The 21,936-nt window shown below is 40.0% G+C and overlaps 1 protein-coding gene across 9 annotated transcripts; it reads right to left on the minus strand.

Annotated features, from left to right (window-relative positions):
• Positions 1 to 579: 579 nt before the first annotated feature.
• NFYB (nuclear transcription factor Y subunit beta) lies at positions 580 to 21,504 on the minus strand. 9 transcript variants are annotated; one of them, XM_016924077.4, is made up of 9 exons: positions 21,330 to 21,473; positions 18,635 to 18,719; positions 14,943 to 15,027; positions 11,613 to 11,706; positions 9,286 to 9,416; positions 6,393 to 6,590; positions 4,409 to 4,490; positions 3,566 to 3,645; positions 953 to 2,934 (listed from the first exon to the last, which is right to left on the minus strand). In XM_016924077.4, exons 3-9 carry the CDS (start codon positions 14,949 to 14,951, stop codon positions 2,902 to 2,904), a joined length of 627 nt encoding a protein of 208 aa, XP_016779566.1. In that variant the 5' UTR covers positions 14,952 to 15,027; positions 18,635 to 18,719; positions 21,330 to 21,473; the 3' UTR covers positions 953 to 2,901. The 9 variants fall into 9 exon arrangements, with proteins under 9 accessions (XP_054520607.1, XP_054520605.1, XP_054520606.1 ...); XM_016924078.3 differs by lacking the exon at positions 21,330 to 21,473 and adding an exon at positions 20,564 to 21,296; XM_054664632.2 differs by lacking the exon at positions 9,286 to 9,416 and having other exon boundaries at positions 580 to 2,934; positions 21,330 to 21,443.
• Between the last annotated feature and the right edge of the window lie 432 nt (positions 21,505 to 21,936).

A 21,936-nucleotide genomic window follows, 5' to 3' on the forward strand; every position in this document is an offset into this window, starting at 1 on the left:
GGAAAAAAATACAAATAGCTTCAAACACTGTCATATCTAAGTATGTGACATTTGGAAGGCAGCATTTAAAAAACAATCCTCATTGGACTCAAGAGGATTTTAAAGCATCTCCATTAGAGTGAGGTAGTGAGGGGATAGATAGAAGCTATCTAAGATAGAAGCTACCTAAGTCCCCTTCTTCTACCTGGAACTCACTCACGGAAACCCATTTCTCTCTTAGATACTCAAGAAAGCAATGTTTACAAAATTATAAAAAACATTTTTATGATAGGTTAACATGGGAGCTTGCATACATAAAAAGTTCCAGAGGAGAAAACATGACATTCAGTTAAATGCAACATGGGCCAAGGAAGACAGAGACCCCAGCTCTGACAAGCATAAATTAGGATATTATGCACCTGACACATTCAGAATGTCCATTTTCTTTCCCATCAGAGTATGAAGTCCAACAATGAAGTCAATACAAAAAAAAGGTGACCTGATTTTACCTGGTGTAAAATTTTAGTTAGCACTACTAGCAAATTATGAAGTTTGGAAATTTGTTGTAGTATATACTAATTTAAAATTTACTCAAATTCCTGTTTGTTTGTTTGTTTGAGACAAGAGTCTTGCTGTGTCACCCAGGCTGGAGTGCAGTGGCGCGATCTCGGCTCACTTTAGGCTCTGCCTCCCAGGTTCAAGGGATAATGCCTCAGCCACCAGAGAGTAAGGGACTACAGGTGTGCACCACCACACCCTGCTAATTTTGTATTTTTTGTAGAGACGGGGGGTTCTCCATGTTGGCCAGGCTGGTCTCAAACTCCTGACCTCAAAGTGATCTGCCTGCCTTGGCCTCCCAAAGTGCTGGGATTATAGGCATGAGACACCCCATACCTGGCCTCAAATTCCTTTTTTATCTTCATTCTCTACTTGAACAAATATTAATCTTTAAAATAATTTTAGAGACAGTAAATCAAAGACCAAGTGCTTTTATCAGTTATATAGTGACACACTGCTTGGATCAAGTGGAAAATATCTCAAAAATACACTCATAACGAAGTATCAAAAGCCTTAAAATTTTGCATATTTGGTAACCCAGCAATTCTAAGAATTTAAGAAAACAGTCATGGATGTACATGGGATTCAGTGAAGTGCTGTTTATAACTGTGAAAAGATGTAAATAGTCAAAATATCCAATAGAAGATTAAATAAATTATGATTGACTCATACAGCAGAATAATAAACCAATAAAAATGATGCAGAAGACTATGCATGACCTGGAAAAGATGTTCCCAATATATTGTTAAGTGAAAAAAGCAGGTTACAAAACGGTATGCACAATATGAGCCCATTTTTATAAAAATATACATATTTAGCAAAGTAAAAGGACAAATGATATTTATCAAAATATTAACATTGGTTCTTTCAACATAGTAGGATGATTGTTGATTTTGCTTAACTACTCCCCCATTTTTTCCTATTTGAATTTACTACAATGAAGTTTGTTTTTTAAATGGAGAGTAGGAGATGAGGACATTATTAACCTCTGATTAGCCCACATATACTCCTAAAGGCTCCTTCTGGCAAAGTAAATGTTTCTGTTCAGCCTATATCTGGGAAATTGCTTCTACCTTATAAATTTGAGTGTCCTTCAAAGATGATATTCACTCCAACTTCCTTTTAGGCAAACTATACAATAGCAATTTTTGATATTAAAAACTTAAAAAAGAAATCCCTCAAGTTAATTAACACCAAAAAGAATAGATGAGAAAATACAAATCCTCACTTTTCAAAAAGAAACAATCCAAGTACATACTACTAAATTATACAAAGTTACATTATTTACGTTTAGTTTATTGCAGAGATGAAGACAGCATACTAGAAGTTGGCTTCTATTTCACACCGTTCACAGCACTCACTCTGTTCTCCATTTCATTCACTCACCCATGCAAAAGGTCTGTACACGCAATGATGTCTGATGTTTCTTGGTTTCCATAGTGTAATAGGAAACTTGACATTTCAATTAAAAAGGTAAAACGAAGACATTTACCATCAGACTATAAAACTCCTCTTCTGTAAGAGGATACTGTAGTACTTGAAGATATGATTTGAAAAAAAATCATGTACCAAATGAAAGGGGCACCATTTCAAGAGCACTAGGACTACATTAAACTTAAATGTATTCCCACATTCTTAAAAATGTAACTCAAAACCAAATCTAGTCTTAAAAAAGCTCCAATAACTAAAACTACATTAACAGGCACGATGAACAGTGTAAACACTGTTAATGGGCACCAAGTTTAACAGGGCAGACAATATTTGCTTCTGCATTCACACTTATTCAATTACATTTTTTTAAAAAATGATGCTGCTTAAACTATTAATGTTTTACCAAAAAAAATAATAATTTTAATAAATACAGCAAATGCTAGAAATCTAGCTAGGTTATCATGCAAGGTATAACCAAGACAAACTCAAATTTATAATAAAGGCAACTTGCATTCAAAATGAACTCTACCCTTATATTTTATTAAAAGGGCAAACATCATGAATTAACCCAGCTGCTTACTTGAATTACAAAAGTAACATGATTCAATATGAAAATAAGAAACTGTCTACAAATCTCTGACAGTAATAAATTGCAATATACAATGCATACAGGAGTCATACAGAGCAACAAACTCTCGTACAAAACAAAAATATTTTAATACCTTTAAAATCCAAATTTTTCTTTAAAATCATTCATGAAAAAGATTCTCAAGTCAGAATTAACACCTCAATTAGTCAAGCATCAGGAAGCTACATTACAGCTATTAATATACAAAGATACATCTTTTCACCAGTCTTTCCTTCTGATGTCTCTGTTCCAGAATCATACAGACTCTCATTTCTCTACACTCCCCATTCCATCATTTCTTCAGATCATGAAAACTGAATTTGCTGAACACCAGAAATCTAAGATTAGAAAAATTTAAATTGAGCAGAATTAAAGAAAAGGAGGTTAAAAGTACCATATGCATATTATAAAAATTCAGTGAATAAAAAGACAATAACAAGTCTAATTCCCATTTCTTGTGTATCTTTCTAGAAATCTCCTATGCAAATATGAACATATGCTTATTTTTAACTATTAAGAGAACACTATATACTGTTATCTACATTGAGAAAACACAATTTTAATAACCTTCTTTATCAGGTCCTTAATAGCATGTTGAAATTAACTATATCAATAGATATAATAAAAAAAAAAATTTTTTTTTGAGACAGAGTCTCACTCTATTACCCAGGCTGGAGTGCAGTGGTGTGATCTCAGCTCACTGCAACCTCCACCTCCAGGGTTCAAGCGATTCTCCTGCCTCAGCCTCCAAGCAGAGGGGATTACAGGTACCCGCCATGACGCCCAGCTAATTTTTGTATTTTTAGTAGAGACAGGGTTTCACCATGTTGGCCAGGCTGGTCTTGAACTCCTGACCTCAGGTGATCCACCCACCTCGGCCTCCCAAGGTGCTGGGATTACAGGCATGAGCCATGGGGCCCTGTCAATACAATCAAATTTTTTAAGCATTTAAAATACAAAGGACTGTACCTGTTGATATGATGTTGTGTAAACCATAACATTTTGTTGTTGACCGTCTGTGGTTATTAAGCCAGCTGGTAACTGGTTAGCTAAAAGAAAAAAAATTAGTTAAAGAGGGAAATGAACTATATCTACTTTCTTGGGTTGTATCTTAAGGTTGTACCATTAATGTCTCATTACAATTCTGCCCCGTATCAATGATGTAGTCTTGGACAAAATAATAAATCCTCCAATTTTCCATTTTAAAAAATGTTCCCTAAAAACCACATTATTTTATATTGCGCTTTTCAATTTTCCTATCTCTAACATGTACCTTAGCTAACTGCCCATGTGTACAAATCTGTAGACAGACTAGATGAAGTTTCTGATTCATGATTAAACTACACTACACCATGAGGTTTGGCTAGGAGCAACATATAACTGAGCAGCATATAGTTTACATATGAGAAATATATATAATGAGAAATTTACTCAACATAGCCCTTTTATTTCACCAATATGACAACATGATACTCAATTTAAAAAAAACTGAGTTCAAATTTATTTAAATCATAAGATTTTATATTACAAACTACATTTCCTTAATATTCCTATCTCATATGAATCTTCACCAAAAACTAGGGGCTACAGAACTCAGTCAGAACTATCAGTGAAAGGTTATAATGTCTACAGAATTAAACTTTTCTACACTTATCACTCACTGACTTCAAATAAAAGGGCATGAACTGATAAGAACTATTTAAAATAGTGCTTTGTCAAAATACTCACTGCTGACATTCCAAAAATACCATTAGATACTTAGTATGAATCATTGCTAACAATCTACATGACTTGTATTATAACAATGCTTACTAAATGCCTCCTCTGTAAGCTCTTCACTTAGTCCATCTGTAGCTGTGACTGCTCCACCAATTCCCTTTTCTCCTTTCATAGCCTGAGGAAGGAAAAAAAAAAGTCACTGATATTCAAATGAAATTGTCTTCCAAATGCAAATGCTTACTTATTGGCTAAAATTAGGAGCTTCTATTATTACAAACTCTAAGCAGAGTATTTATTAACACTTCTGGTTAATTACATATGAAGAAGGCTTTCAAAAGGCTAACTTTTAATATAAGCTGTAATCATTAACAAGACAGTTAGTAATGACCTAGAAAGCAAAGTATTTACAGATAAAAATAAATTATTCTAATTCCACATCATATCAAAGGGGTAAGAGAACTCTACTTACAGATGAAGAAGTCCGCAAAACACCACCAATATTGAGCTTATAAATCTACAAATGATCCAAGTGATCACTTAAGTATATATATGTCTCTCAGCCAACTGGGCAGTACTGTAGCAAGCTGAGAGTTAAAAATTCCTAAATTAATTTGACCAAATACTTCTAGGTTCCTATGATACTGAAGATCTGTAAAAATAATGTCAGGAATTTACACATTCTTTTCCTACTTCAATTATTCCATGCAAATATCACTAATTTAATGGGATTCAAACACTAAAGATATTAAGAATATATTTTGAAAGTAATGTGAATCTGACACCTAAGCTGGCATGTGGAAATAAATATGCTGAACTCAACTGCTTTTCACAAAATCCATTCCTACAGGCAAAGATAAACCTAAGAAATATAGAAGAATTCAATCAATAATAAGACATATGATTATACCTTCCTCTTTTTATTATCTAAAAGACTCCAACCTTACTACTTTTAATGCTACTTCTTTTAAATTAACAATAGCAGCAAGAAGTAACATTAATGAGCACTGAACATTATTTAGTACCATCCATAATTCTATGATATAGGTACTATTAGCCTCATTTTACAGATGAGGAAACCAAGGCCTAAAGTAATTAAATAATCTGTCCAAGGCCACAGAATTTGCATGTGGCAGAGCTGGGATTCAGCCTCCTGGTAGTCTGAATACAAAGTCTGTGCCCTTAAATCATTATATAACTATGCTATAGTTAGTAATAAACAAAGGGAAAAAGAAAGGACTTTCTATTTAAGTACTGTAATATAAGTCAGTGATCCCCAACCCCCAGGCTGCAGACTGATGAGTGTCCGTGGCCTGTTAAGAACCCAGCCACACAGCAGGAGGTGAGGGTCTGGTAATCCAGCATTACCACCTGAGCTCCGCCTTCGGTCAGATCAGCGGCCACGTGAGATTCTCATAGGCGCTGGAACCCTATTGTGAACTGCGCATGCAAGGGATCTAGGCTGTGCGTTCCTTATGAGAATCTAACTAATGCCTGATGATCTGAGGTGGAACAGTTTCATCCTGAAGCCATCTACCCCTCGCACCCCTCCCCTGACCCCAGAGTGTGGAAAAATTGCTTTCCACAAAACAGGTCCCTGGTGCCAAAAATGTTGAGGACTGCTGATATAAGCAATTAAATACTTCTGAGAAATGTTACATAATTTACTACAAAATGAATTTTTAAAACAAGTAATACATTTACAAAATTAAAATAATGTCTCTTATTTTCTTAAAAGCACAATGGGGGCCGGGCATGGTGGCTCACACCTGTAATCCCAGCACTTTGGGAGGCCGAGGCAGGTGGATCACCTGAGGTCAGGAGTTTGAGACCAGCCTGGCCAACATGGTGTAACCCCCGTCTCTACTAAAAATACAAAACTTAGCCAGGCATGGTGGTGCACGCCTGTAATCCCAGCTACTCAGGAGGCTGAGGCAGGAGAGTTGCTTGAACCCAGGAGGCAGAGGTTGCAGTGAGCCGAGATCTCGCCACTGTACTCCAGCCTGGGCAACAGAGCGATACTCCATCTCAAAAAAAAAAAGAACAAAAAAAAAAGCACAATGGGAGACAATTTATTTACCTCTCTGAATTTCTGAAGGTATAATTTCAGAGGTTCCACATAACTGTCAAAGCCTAAAGTAGACATAGCAAAGAGAATATCTTCTCCATTGATTGTTTTCCGTTTCTCTTGATGGCACCTTTCACTTGCTTCAGATGTTATAAAACTGATGAACTCACTTACACATTCTTGAACACATTCTTTGGCATCTTTTGCAATCTGAAGAGAAAATCATAGGTAAATTACAGAAACTATAACCATCACCTTCCTAACAACCTACAAAAATGAAAGCCTATTCAGAAGAACACATCTTCACTTTATGACTATTTAATCTCTTAAATATATGTTATAACATTAACACAATGTGTGCTATCAAAAGTCCACACCTCAGAGTCAGAATAAAAGCTCAAATACAAGTGAGAGAAGCCTTGACAACTATTTACAGAAACAAATCTAATTTAGATGTAAAAGAGTGCCGGGCAGGGTGACTCACGTCTGTAATCCCAGCACTTTGGGAGGCCGAGGCGGGCGGATGACCTGAGGTCAGGAGTTCAAGACCAGCCTGGCCAACATGGCGAAACCCCATCTCTACTAAAAGTACAAAAAATTAGCTGGGCATGGTGGCAGGTGCCTGTAATTGCTGCTACTCAGGAGGATGAGGCAGGAGAATTGCTTGAACCCAGGAGGTGGAGGTTGCAGTGAGCCCAGATTGAGCCACTGTACTCCAGCCTGGGCAAAAAGAGCGAGACTCCGTCTCAAAAAAAAAATTTAAAAAGTTTTAAAAAGATATAAAACAGCAATCACTGGATGTTCCTACCACCCCACAGAGGATGAAAACTCTTAATAACCCAGTGCCCCTGGAAAATCCATTCCACCATGCATATTTTGTGGGCGACTTAGGTACCACTTCTCTGCCCTAGCATTTCCATGAATAAAGACACCACAAAACAAAAAGCAAAACAGGAACTAAAAAACTGAATTCACATAAGGCTTGGAAAAGAGAGAAATAATAACATACGGTGACTTTGACTTTTTTATTATTTGGGATACACAGTGTCAGATACAGGTTTTGAGTTTACTAAAAAGCCTGCCTAAAGAAGCACACATCTGCCACTTCATTATAAAAACAATTTTTCCCTTAAGGGTCTGGGGTCTAAAAATGAAACTCCAATGGATTAATCAAGCAATTGCAAAGCCACTTGTAACAGCAATACCACTCAAACTCCCTGCCGAAACACACTGTCTTTCACCGCCATGCCTATTTTCCATACTGGAGAAAGTAAACAAGAACTGCATAAATGCAGTCAAGCAAGATAATATAATGTGAGCCACATATGTCAGTTTAGATTCTCTAGTAGCCATATAAAATAAAATAAAATTAATTTTAATATATTTAATTTAACCCAATATAGCCAAATTCTTACCATTTAAACATAGAATCAATTTTTAAATGAGAAATTTTAATTCTTTTCTTCATACTAAGTCTTCAAAATCTGGTGTTTCAAATTTACAACACATCTCCATTCAGACCAGCCACATTTCAGGTGCTCCTGAGCACATGGCTTGTGGCTATGGTACTGACCAGCGGCATAGCTGGTCATACATAGCCTATGTAAGCAATAATCAGCATTTGTGCTTTTTTTTCCTTAAAACATAAGGACAAAATTCTCAAACTGTAAGTTCTAGGCTTAGTGATGTATTTTAATAGCATATTTATTTGTAAGCTTTATTACTTCCATAAGTCTTTTTAAACTATAAAATGACAGAAAAATTACCAATAGAAAATGATATAAAACGTGTGAATTTTAATTCAGACCAAGTGATGAGCAATGACAATGAGTTTTAAAAGTTCTAAGAAGACAAAACTACTTAAGAAAAAAAAAATCAATTTAAATGTATCTTAGTATCTATAATTATGTAAAAATAGCTGTTTCCAAATACCAGGATTTGTTTTGGAAAATTCTTATTACACCTATATCAGACCAATACGACCTAAATTTACTGCAACATTATAGAAGTTACAGCTTCAGTCTACGGCCATACCACCCTGAACGCGCCCGATCTCGTCTGATCTCGGAAGCTAAGCAGGGTCGGGCCTGGTTAGTAGTTGGATGGGAGAAGTTACAGCTTCAGGCCGGGCACAGTGGCTCATGCCTGTAATCCCAGCTACCAGGGGAGGCTGAGGCAGGAGAATCGCTTGAACCTGGGAGGTGGAGGTTGCAATGAGCCAAGATCACGCCATTGCACTCCAGCCTGGGCAACAAGAGCGAAACTCCGTCTCAAAAAAAAAAAAAAAAAGTTACAGCTTCATACACCCAAACCTGATAGTTCTGACAACGTACCTATTTTTTAAAACAGTCGGGCCAGGCACAGTGGCTCATGTCTATAATCCCAGCACTTTGGTAGGCCAAGGCGGATGGATCACCTGAGGTCGAGAGTTCAAGACCAGCCTGACCAACATGGAGAAACCCCATTTCTACTAAAAATACAAAATTAGCTGGGCATGGTGGTGCATGCCTGTAATCCCAGCTACTCGGGAGGCTGAGGCAGGAGAATTGCTTGAACCTGGGAGGCGGAGGTTGCAGTGAGCGGAGATTGTACCATTGCACTCCAGCCTGGCCAACAAGAGTGAAACTCTGTCCCCCCCTCAAAAAAAAAAAAAAAAACAAAAAAACAGTCTAAATTCTATTTTATCTGCCTCCAATAAGTGGGAGAGAGGAGAACATTTAGGGACATGACAGAATTGAAAATGGGACACTGTTCAGTAACTGTGTATGTAGACATGAAAGAAATATTTGATTTGCTGAAAGCCTGAATGATTGAAATCAACAGCTAACTGTACCCATGACCTATGAATTCATGTAGTTTCGTGTTTCCCTTGAAAAAACCTAGTTAAATTTCTCCTCTACGTTACCTTTCCCGTTTGAGGTATGGCATTTTTCATTATCCTAGCCACGTTTGCTATTGGAAGATATATATCTTGTTCTCTGAAACTTTCTTTTGAACCATTTGTGTCTTCATGATCATTCATGCTGTCCTCAGTATCTAAAGAAATAAAAATATTTAGGTTTAAAGCTTCTTATTATTTCTATTTCAAGATAGAAAAAACTATCTTGAATAAAATCATTCAAGATGATCCAGAATAAAATCATTCTGGTTCACCTCTTAACCATTATTTAGGGATTAGGATAGCAAGTCTCTTCATAATTTTTACAGAGCCAGAACTGAACTTTTTTTTAATTAATTTCAGACTCACTGCCTAGAACACTTTTTATCCTCAAATATACCTGCTAAAATCCTACTTGCCCATTCTCCAAAAATCTCAAATAACATCTCCATACCACCTTCAAAAATGATCTTTTCTTTCATAAAATATAAGTGCTTCTCTATGCCTTTTCTCTTACACATTTTTAGAATTTTTATTATTCCTCATTTCTCCTATTAGATTTTTGCTACTTAATGTCACGAATCAGCTTTGTGTTTCCTACAGCTTGGTATAGCACCTTCCACAGAGTAGGTACTCATAAATATTTATTATATGACTTAGCTATAAAACTTACAGACCGTAACCTATGGGTCCTTCAATACTGCTAGATTAAGAGGTTGTATGTTTCTCCAAACCCAAGTTTATATAAACTCATTTATGTAAAAGTCTATATAAAACTTTTAAAGTTGATATAAAGTTGTCTTGTCTGTATAAAGTTTATATAAAATTCTTTAAAGAATGGAAAAACTGGACTTGATTATTACTGATCCAGTTGGCTTACTAATGTAACTAGTTTTTGAACAAAGCTAGAGCAGTGATCCAACTGTTCATACAAAAAGGGACTTTTCAAATTATATAAATTTAGCTATAACTGAAGCTTGCGCAGTACCAATAACATCCTTTTATGACTAAATGCAGTATCCTGTAAGTAAACTGCCCACTCTTCATATGTACTAAGTAAGGAGGCAAGGCACTTAAGTTGATTCAATTTACGTTTTTATGTGTTTAAAATGATGTTATCAGAATTAATTTATTTGAATATCCGTTTCAGGATGAAATTAATCCCTCTGGCAAGTTTCTTCTAAAAATATATCTCAATTTTTAAAAATTTTACAAATCAGGCCAGGCGTGGTGGCTCATGACTATAATCCCAGCACTTTGGGAGGCCGAAGCAGGCAGATCATCTGAGGTCACGAGTTTGAGACCAGCCTGACCAACACAGCGAAACCCTGTCTCTACTAAAAAAAAATTAGCTGGGCGTGGTGCTGGGCGCCTGTGATCTCAGCTAACGGGCAGGCTGAGGCAGGAGAATTGCTTGAACCCAGGAGGCGGAGGTTGCAGTGAGCCAAGATTGTGCCACTGCACTCCAGCCTGGGCGACAGAGCAAGACTCCATCTCAAAAAAAATAAAAAATAAAAAATTTTTTTTTTTACAAACCAAAATGCCACAAAAGTAAATTATTTCTGATAGGCCAACATAACACTGCCTTTCTTTTTTTTTTTTTTTTTTTTTTTTTGGAGACAGGGTCTCACTTTGCACTTTGTCACCCAGGCTGGAGTGTGCAGTGGTGCAAACATGGCTCACTGAAGCCTCTACCTCCCGGATTCAAGCAATCCTCCCACCTCAGCCCCCAGCCCCCTAAGTAGCTGGGACTACAGGTACATGCCACCAAGCACAGCTAATTTTTTAATTTTTTTGTAGAGGTGGGGTTTCACCATGTTGCCCAGGCTGGTCTCGAACTCCTGAGCTCAAGTGATCTGCCCACCTTGCCCTCCCAAACTGCTGGGATTATAGGTGTGAGCACCACACTGAGCCAACACTACCATTCTAATACCTGACATAGTTCAAAGTTAATATTGAATGAAAACCAAAAATAAATCATAAGTGCAAGAAATATAATAGCTAGAAATTTAACTCACCCTCTAAATAATTATTTTAGTTATCCTATCAATTGATTATAAATTTCTTATTTAACATTTAAACAGGAAGTCGATAACAAATTTTAAAAGAAACTGTACAGATTTTAGACAAGGTGTATTTTTATAGTAAAAGTCTTTTCAAGGACTCATTCTTTTGAAGACTATTTCTAATAAAAATAGCATGGTGCGCCTTTTTAGACTTTCTCATTGAACCGTAACACAAGATTGTAAATTTTCCTATAAAGACAAAAGTAACCTAAAACACCGTATTAATGAAATGTCCACTTTCTAACTTGCTTCAACTTGAGAATTTGGTTCTAATTGTGGCTTGCTTACCATCATGAGGCTGTATAACATAATGACTTCCTCCAATATAGTCTGCAGAGATTCCTAGTTGAGAAGCATCTGTTGTAGAACTGTCACCATCCATCTATGAGGAGAAAAACAGTTTTTCAATACTTTTCAAAGTACTAACAAACGTAACAGATTCAACACTTATAAACTGTCACAGGATGATGCGTCAATTATACTTTTCATAGCCTTAAGCTTACTAAAAGAGAATTTATATTTCTTTTTTAAAAAATTAATTATTTTTTTGAGACAGGGTCTTACTCTGTGGCCCAGGCTGGAGTGCAGTGGCGTGATCACAGCACACTGCAGAATCCACCTCCCAGGCTGAAGCAATCCTCCCACCTCAGCCTCCTGAGTAGCTGGACTACAGGCATGCACCACCACGCCTGGCCAATTTTTTTGTATTTTTAGTAGAGACAGGGTTTTGCTATGTTGCCCAGGCTGGTCTGGAACTCCTGGGCTCAAGCAACCCACCTACCTCAGCCTCCCAAAATGCTGAGATTACAGGCATCAGCCACCACAACCAGCCTATATTTCTTGATTTGGAAACTTTCCCACAATTTGTCCACGATTCAAGATTTCCCTATCCATCTTCCATAAGTGATATAAGCATAAGGCCAATAGCGACAAGGAAATGAATCTAAAGCATATGCCTCTTTCTTTTTAAGTGCATAATCTTCAAATATAGTACCACAGGCAACCCTGACTTACAACCTAATTTATCCCTGGAATGATGATCAGCTTAGTAAAGCTGTACACAGTGTCATGTACCTGTAGCCCCAACTGCTCAGAAGCTGAAGCAGGAGGACTGCTTGAGCTCAAGAGTTCCAGACCAGCCTGGTCAATGTAGTGAGAACCTGTCTCTTAAAAAAAAAAATCAGCTTAAGTCATCAACTGGAATTCACCTGTATCCATCACTTCCAGCTCTCCTGCTAAACCCTGATTTTCCTTTTGCTCCTGCTTGCGAACTTTCTTTGCTTTCTCATAGAAGTTCCAAAATAGACAATGTCTCCATTCAAACTGTTACTTGGTATAAGAAGCATGCGGATTCTCTGCACAATTCTGTATCCAGGCAAGCCAAAAGTACACCCATGTTTTGAATGAACCCATAAACTCCTGATTCTAGTCAAAGGTTAATTTTCTCTCCCCCTGCCAAATCAGGGCCAGGTGTGGCTCATGCCTGTAATCCCAGAACTTTGGGAAGCCAAGGTGGGAGGATCACTTGGGCCCAGAAGTTCAAGATCAGCCTGGGCAACACAGTGAGACCCTGTCTCTAAAAAAAAACAAAAATTAAGAAATTAGCCAGGCGTTGTGGCATGTGCCTGTAGTCCTAACTACTTGAGAGGCTGAGGTGGGAAGATCACTTGAGCCTAGGAGGTTGCGGCTGCAGTGAGCTGTGATCACACCACTGCACTCCAGCCTCAGTGACAGCGTGGGGTCAGGAGGAGGGGTCAGGAAGATCTATGTATAAAGATAGGAAAATTACCTGCACAGACAAGAATAAGAGTTAAAATTCCTATTTTAAAAAAAGCCTGCTTAATTAATTTTGCTGAGAGCTAAAAGAATTCCAAGAGGGAAAGTCTGGAAAAAAGTAAATCATAAGCCCTGAACTGGCTCCATTCAATTTCACCAACATGGCAGATCCTAGAAGGCTTTCTGTTTTGCAAATACTACTACTCAAAATAAGATATCTGTGAGTGAAAAAATGTTAAATGCATTATCTGAATAAAAAGTATAGCAAAAATCAAGTGTAATTCACATATACTTTCAGGCTGAACAAAGAAATTTGACCCTTCATTAAGGCCCAGGACCCAGTATAAACTTAATGTTATTAATTGCAAAATTTTAGTCCTTGTATAACACATGTCTTCTCCATCTCTGTTGAATTTTTATTTAATATTAAAATACTGGGCTAGTTTCCAGGTCTTCAATAACACGGCATTTCTTTCATGCATCTGTTGACTGTGATGCCTAATATAACTGTAGATAGAGACACATTTCTATAATTTATATAGTTGTTGTAAGGGGGTAGAAAATAGAATTTACAGACCTTTAATAATCTGTGAACATAGGGTACCTATTTGATACTTTTAGTAGCCTCTAAGAAGTAAACAACAAAGTCAGTGACCTGATTCTGACTCTCCTACTGATCCCCTGAAAATAAGCATCCCTGCCAATTAAATGTATTTCCATATAAAATGTAAATAACAATACCACCCTCCCCATCTTAAACTAACACAAATAAATGTGAAACAGTGCCCGAAAATCAAATGCTATTTTGATCCTAAAATGCTAACATACTAGGAGAGTATCCTTTAATAGACATGATGGATTTTTTTTTACAGCCATAAAAGAATGGTCAATTATGATACCTGTGAGTTGACTAGCTTTTACAATAACCTAAGGAAGATCAAGGTGCAGGAGACAGGACCAAAGTGGTTGTTTCAGAGCCTACAATTGGAAACAAACTTTGGTTGGGGGTGGGGAGGGCAGGCGGTGGGTTGGGAAGAATAACAGAAATTCTTTCCTGAATGAGTGTTTACATGATACCGTTAAGTCTTTTAAAATTGGCTATGAGCAAGACACTGTTCAAATAACCAAGCGGATCTGGGAGATGAATTAATTTAGAAATATAACACAAACAAAAGTATTAAAGGAAAAAAGTTTAAATCATATTATCTTGTCATGCACTGGAATTAGCAACATGATTATCATTTGGACTAACAGCATTAGCCTCGCTAAACCTCAGTCTTCTAAAAGTGAAGATAAAAGTATTTCCTAGAGTTGTCAGAATTAAATAAAGACTAGAAAGCTGCTAAAGACAGTGTTTGGCACGTAGTGTACCCCACAGACATTCGATCTCATCCTCCCTCCTTTGAAGAGAAGCCGCACATCATCTGCTTAACTGTATGTGTCTTCAGTTCCGCAAGTTTTAGCTTTCTATCATTTCACGCCTTCTGTCTTCCTTTCCTCTATCTTTCTACCATTAAAATCCTGCCCCAGACTTTAATCCCAGTGTTCTCTATCCTCCTTTAATCTTTCTGATTTATCCTTTCTGCAATTCAAAAACAAATGTTCTGTTCTTTAAAGCTCTATGGCACTTAGTACCTTTCACTCAATAAGTCAACCTAATCTTTGATGCTTAGAATATGCCAGCCATTCGCCTATATATAAGAATGATGGAAAAAAACTTGCTAGATGCATCCCAAAGGTTTTTTCTAGGTCTAAAACATCCTATAAAAACTTATAAAACAGACTGTAGATTGTCAGTAAGCCAGCCAACAAATATTTACTGAGTGAGCGCTTAGTATTTACCAGGTTCATGCTATGTGCTGGTCACGTAGCTGTCAACAACAGACAAGGTCTCTGTCCTCAGCTTGCAGGACAAATGTTACATAACCTGGGAGGCAGGGTGAAGGGGTAGAGAACAGAGCCTATTAGTCCTTCCAGGACACAGGCTCTGGAATCGAATCACCTAGTTTGAATTCCCTGCCACTTACCATGAGACCTTGAACAAGCTGGATGAGAACAAGACTTAACCTCCCAGGCTCCTGTACAGGTTAGGAGCTAATCCATGTAAAGACAGCATAGTACAATGGGCATACTCAGTAAGTGGTATATATAGCTATTAAAATAATTACAAATAAGTAATTGCTAGTGCCAAGTACGAAGAAAAACAAAGATGTTTTGTTATGTGCTATGTGAGTTTACTCCAAAAGGGACCTCACTAGTCTGAGGGGTCAAGAAAGGCTATCTTAGGAAATGACATTGAAAATGAGACTGACAGATAAACAGAAATCAGTCAGGCAAAAAGAAAGGTGGGAAACGAATGTTCTAGGCAGAGAAAACCAAGAAATACAGTACTGGTGGATTGGAAGGCGCTAAGGAGGGGCTAGATCAAGCAGTGTCCGGTGGACAAGAGGAAATCAAAGAGTTTTCAGCAGAAGAGCACAAATCACATTAAAAAAAAAAAATCCCTCTGGCTACAGTTCAGTACAGAAACCGACCTGGAGGGGAGCACAAATAGGCACAGAAGACCAGTGAGGACTGCAGTGCTGCAGTCAGGGCATGACTTCAGGCAAGATAATGATCATTTTAGCATCAGGTCTGGGTGAGAGCGCTGGAGATCAAGAGAAGCAGAACAACTAGACAGCTTTTTAGTAGGTGACTTGGTGACTGACTGATAGAGATACAGGAAGACCAAGGATAATGCTGGGATTCTTGCAGCTGGAGAGACAGACAGCTGTCACCGCAGAGAATGGGAAAGGAAAGGGAGGGGAGTGCTGGACAGTGTAAGCCTAGCTGAAGCTAATGACCGTGAGTTTACAGTGGTGCCAGTATGTCCAGTGTGACACTTGAAAGGCCTGATATGAGACTACAAAAGCAAAAGTGTTGGATTTCATCCAGGTAATGAGGCTGGAAGAGCACAGCATGTAGGATAATGACAAGGGGACATGGACAGTGATGAATCGTTAAGACTCAAGGGAACTGATAAATATGGACAAAGAGTGGTTAAATCCCAATAAATTCATTTTAATGACTATTCTCATTATTTAGTTGAATTGACAGAATTATTCTTGAAAATATTATTTGAAATAAACAGGTAGTGGGCTAATAAATCTTTATTTTTTTGATGTAGCCATATTTAAACTATGCTAATAATTTGTTCCACAAACAAATACTGCCCTCTTTAATGTTTACATTTATTGAACACTTTCTAAATATCTCATGCAATGTTCACAAGCCTGTGACGCAGGTGAGAAAACTGAGGTACATGAGGCTAATGATTTGCCTGAGGTGACACAGTAAATGGGACTGAAATCCAGGGCCTCAGATGCCAACTACTCTCTACAGCATTCCTGCCTGGTAGTTTTTCATACAGTCTTTACACCTACTTCTTTAATTTGTCCCCTTTACATTATAAGGCCACTGATTATACACTGAAAACACTGAAATTAGCTTCTCAAACCAGGATGGTGTTTGTGAGATGGTTAAGAAGTGCACCCTGGACGACGGTGAGGAGCACTGGCTCTCAGGACCGATTTCGTGGGTTTGAAGCTTGGCTCCCCATTTATGAGCTCTCTTTGTGTTTTCAGCTTCCCTATTTTTAAAGTGATGTTGCTATGAGGAAGCTATTGTATAAAAAGCACCTAGCAAAGTGCAAGATACATAGTAAGAACTTGACAAATGTAATCTTAGTATTGCCCCCTCAAATACGGTTCTCATTATTCTTCCAGGCAGAGATTCTTCTCTCTCTTAATTTACCCTTTTACCTGTTTTCTGGGTTACATTCCTTTTATCTATCTGAGGATAAGAAATAATACAAAGATTCCTCTTCTATAATGTATCTTCAATCCTCCTTACCAGCTCCTTCACTCTTCCTTAAACATGCTTAGTCTCCCTCATTAAGCATACAGAAGTACACAGAGATATATAAAATCTTAATTCTGCCCCATACCCTTGCCTAGCTACCATTCTTGCCCTGACAGTTGTTAAGACACCTCTTCATTCCTATTTAAACTCCTGAACATGTACTTTTTAACCCCAACCCAGAAGAAACCACTCTTAAAAGCTGCCAGTGATCTTGTCCTCATCCTACTTGACTGTTCTTTGTAGTGCTGGCTACTGCTCGCCACACATTTATGCTTGGAATTCTCTCCTACTCTGATTTCCAAAGCAATATCCTTTCCTCCCCACCCCCTAATTGTTTCACCCAAGGTTATCCTTCTCTTTCTTCCCTTATTTTCTTAATGAACTCACTAAATATCACTTCTATGCTCATAAATGCCAAATCTACAACCAATATTCTGCTTGCCACTCAAGCAACCCATGCCTGTAGGGCATGTCTAATATCTCATCACGGCAAATTTAAGATATTGGGAAATGAAATTCACCTTGCCCCATTCCCTGCAAGGGGGCAAGGAGGGAGATTTCCCTTTCCACTACTGTAATTCTACTAAGAAGAATACCAGCCCTTCACTCTGCCCAGCCAAATATACCAGCATCATCTTAGGTTCTTCCATCTCCTTCAAGCTCTACCTCATCTATTACCTCTTTAAAAATGTCTCCTAGATATGCTTTCCCTTTCCTATTTCCACTGGATTACCACCCAGCCCATTTTAACATATTGTTATAAGACTAATCTCACCACAACACCAGTTCTATACTCTTGAACCTATTCTCAAAGGTTCCTAAAGGCTTCCTGTGTCAAATCCAAACCTCATTTTCATGACTTCACATGAGCAGATCACACATTTAACCTAACCAAACTTGTTTCCTACTCTTCTCTATCTTCATGGTTGATAAAAATCTTTGTGCTAGAATGTGCTTTATTTAGGGATCACTGAGTGCACTTCTTTCATTTTAGGAGTGAAGCGACCACAGCTCAAAGAAGCTGTAACACACCCGAGGTTACAGATATAGTAGCACATCCAGAATTAAATATCCAGAGGGGACAAGTGCTTTCTCTTTCCTACATTATCCTTTGAGATCTACCCTGGACCATGCACCTCTACTCCCGATCCCCTAAACTTAAGTTGCCCATCCTGCCATCAGGCTTTTGCTTTTGGTGACACCCTTCACCAATCCACTCCCACCCTCTATTTCAAGGCCCAGTTCAAGGTCTGCAGGATCCCTCTGTGACACTCCCAAGTACCCAGGCTCACCATGCCTCTCTTCTTCCCATATCTACTGCACTTAAGAGTTAGCATTTTCCATTCTGGGCATAACTGTCCCCTAAGTATTCAATTAATTGGCTAAACAGACAGCCCCTTTACAGCTGGGACAGGCTACCCTGTAGCCTCAACAGCACTTAGGGACCCGTGGGAAATAATATATGCAAGAAGCTGAAAATAAGGAAGCAACAGGAATGAGCAGAGATACTGTCTGTCTAGACTTGAAATGCATTCATTCTACCAGGCACCTCCAGTATAAATCGGTCACAATTTTATTTCCAGCCAATTACTATTCAAATCTAATTAACAACCAAAATGGTAAAATACACTTACTGTCATGAAATACTGTCAGAACCGTGTTGTCAGTGGTGCTGAAGAACACCTATCTAAAAAGGTGTCTAATCTTTGTGATTTCAACCTAAAAGATAAACATCTATTAGGACCTAACATCTATCAGTAGTAAAAATACATCAAATGTATCACTTATAGGCTTTTTTTCTCATAAAATTAAAGAGGGCTTGTATAATTTTGACTACTATTCTTAATCAATGGAGTACATGGTATAAAATAGTATAAAAAGGCATCCAATAAATGTTTGTTGACTTGTAAGATTTATTTTGGAGAACTTAAAAACAAGTTAATTCCATGGGGAAAGGAGAAAATGGATTTTCCAACATAACCCTGAATTTAGCCATATTCATCATAAACATTCATTACAATACACCAAATAGCGACCAAATTATATAATATGCAAGAGACCAAAAATTATACATCTAAATTACTGAAAACATTAACACTCAAGATGCAAACACACCCCTTATCAACTTAATTTTTTGGTGATGGTTTTCTTAAATGTTTCAGAGTAACATTTAGGCATTCTATAGCTCAAGAGGAGGAAAAAATTATCTGAGAATATAATGCTTTTCAATTAAGAATCTCAGATTATACTGTAATGAAGATACATTCTGCACTGAGAAGATATCAAAAAAGCAACACAATCAAGACCCTTATTTATAATTTTGAAGCACCACCATTTTTGACTAAAATTGCATCGAAATAGCACTTCAGTCTCACTGTAAGGCATAAATAGCTGAACAAATTAGTACCAATTGCTGTGTTACAAGTTTCATTCCTCATTTGCTCCATTCTTTCTCAAAGGAAACAATTAAATGGGGGAGGGGTAGGATGCCAAAACAAAAACACATCCTTTCAGTGTTAATTTTAAAGGGAGAAGATATACTGATACGCATCCAAGCATGAAATCTAGCAAACAGCAGAAAAAATTGTAGCCACTGAATTGAAAGTTTTTAATGCCACTAAAAGGGTCCAGGTAGCAAAAACTGCTTGACGTTTGCTATAATATTAAAAGTAATTTATAATTTCTTTTCAAATATTAATAGTATCCTCTAACCCCAAAACTGCTCAGAAAAGTCCTTCCTTGTAACGAGAAGTGTTATTTTTTAAAGAGTGTCTTTGAAAAAATAAGCCCTCAGAACACTTAAAACATGGGAGCTATATTTATGTATTTTGCTTGGAATGGGGGAGGGGGGTGTGGGCAGGGAGTCATACCACACCACACTCACTCACCCAAATAGTTGATTCAGTATATATTTAGACTCAGTACATTAAAGAAAAACACTGTCACCTCATATGGTATATATTTTCTTAAGGGCAGGTTGATATATGTAAAAGCTCAAGGGAATGCATACATCTGTTTAATGTTTTAAGAAATGCAAATTTGTATCCAAGAAAAGCAGTAGTCCCTTCCTCCACCCTCCATTCTTTGGCATCAACAACCAGAGTTTTGCATCAATATACAGTAATCCTTAAATTAAGATACAAGAGCAATGCAGGGAAGGAATAATTTGCCTTTTAAGGAATTTTGGTTAAACTTTCAATACTTTACAAATAAAACCCCCACTGATTAGTGCCACTGATATTGATCCTTTTGCTTTCATCACTTTATGTTGCTGATTAGTTTCCATACTAAGAGAGATGAAACCACCCCAGTGATTTGTAGCACGAACCACGCAACTATGGGGTCCATGCGGGTTAGTGGGATGCCATTTTTTTTAAAGGTCGCAGGCTACCTAACCTTGTTTAAATTATCCTGTTAGAGTGCTTTGGGCGAGATTACGATTTGTGGGTGCTCTGTAATTCTTTGTTCTCTAAGACTACCGTTCCTTAAGGCCCTGCATATCCTCCCGCCTCCCACCACTAATGATTAAAACCTTAGTCCAATCCGAAGGGCTTCCTTCCCACCTTCGGGGCAAGTCCAGGGACCGCAAGCCGCCAGATGGCTGCATTCTTTACGCGCAAACCAGGCTGCGGGGAAGCTAAAGCCATGCCTTCCTCCCCACGCAGGTGCCTGGGTGGCCCCGGCCCCACGGCCCGGTCCCGGCGACCTGTCAGCCCTGCGAGTGCCAGGAGGCAGGCCCCCAGAGCTCATCCCCTGACTCGCCCGGCCGCCCCGGCCCCGCGCCCAACGCCTGCCTCCCACCCGCCGCGCGGCCCCCGGGATGTGCGGGCAGACAAAGCGCCGGGCCCCGCCACAGCCCCGCGGGCGGGAGGGGGGCGCCCCCGGGGACTCGCGCCGCGGCCGGGGCTACGGGGCCAGGGCCCGGGCCGCGTCTCCCGCCCCTCGGCCGGCTCCCCGCACAAAATGGAGCCGGCCCGGGACGCCGTCGAGCGCGGGGCCCCGACGCAGCCCCGCGGCCCCTCCTCGGCCCCGGGCCCGGAGCTCAACGGCGGCGAGGGTAAGGTGGCCTGGCCCGCGTCCCGCCGCTCCTCTGCCCGGCGCACAAAGAGCCGCGCCGCGGCCCCGCGCCCGCTCCCCGGCCCGGCCCGCTGCGGGAGCGGCCTCGCAGGCGCGGGCCCCGGCCTCGGCCCGCGCGGGAGGGCGGGAGGCGAGTGCCCCCGGCCGCGGCGGCGTTGGCGGCGGGGACGGCGCCGGGAGGAGACGGACATTTCATTCGAGCTAAAGTGGAGTCGGTTTAGGAGCGATCATTGGCCGAAGCGAGACACAAACCTCCAATGCAGCCCTGGTTGGCTCCCGTCTCCAATCGGCTGTTTGGTTGGACAGAAAATGGCTGCGAAGGAACCAGTCCCAGCGCGGAGCTCCGCTTCCAGGACTCGGCCTCCCCTCCCTCCGCCGCGGGCCGCTTCCCTCGGCGCGACACCCTCCCTCCGCGCCGCCCGCGCGCCCGCCCGCCGCGGCCCCGCCCCGCCCCGCCCCACCCCCGGCCCCGCCCCACCCCCGCCCCGCCCCCGGCCCAGTCCCGCGTTCCTGTGAGGCCGCCGCGTCGCTCCGTATGCCGCTCTTCTAGGCGCGAGGTCTTCCAGGGCGCTACCCGGGCGCGCCGTTCGGGTCTAGGCGGGCCTCCTTCCCGGTGCTGACCCGGGCCTGTGCGAAGCGGGATCTCTCGGGCGTCCCTCTCTTTGTCACCCCTTCCCCCGCCACGTGGAGGTGCCTCAGCCGCCTGAGCTCAGCCTGCCTGCGCCTGGATTTTTAAGAAGGGGAAACCAAGGACAGAAGCCGCCCCCTAGGACGACGCGCCTGAGCCACCGGGAGGGTCTGAACGGCGGGGGCCTCCTGGAGCGCCTTCAGCGCCTCGTGTTTTCTTTCCTTGGGTCCC

This window comes from Pan troglodytes, chromosome 10 (genome assembly GCF_028858775.2).
Source record: "Pan troglodytes isolate AG18354 chromosome 10, NHGRI_mPanTro3-v2.0_pri, whole genome shotgun sequence".
Taxonomy (NCBI): Eukaryota; Metazoa; Chordata; class Mammalia; order Primates; family Hominidae; genus Pan; species Pan troglodytes.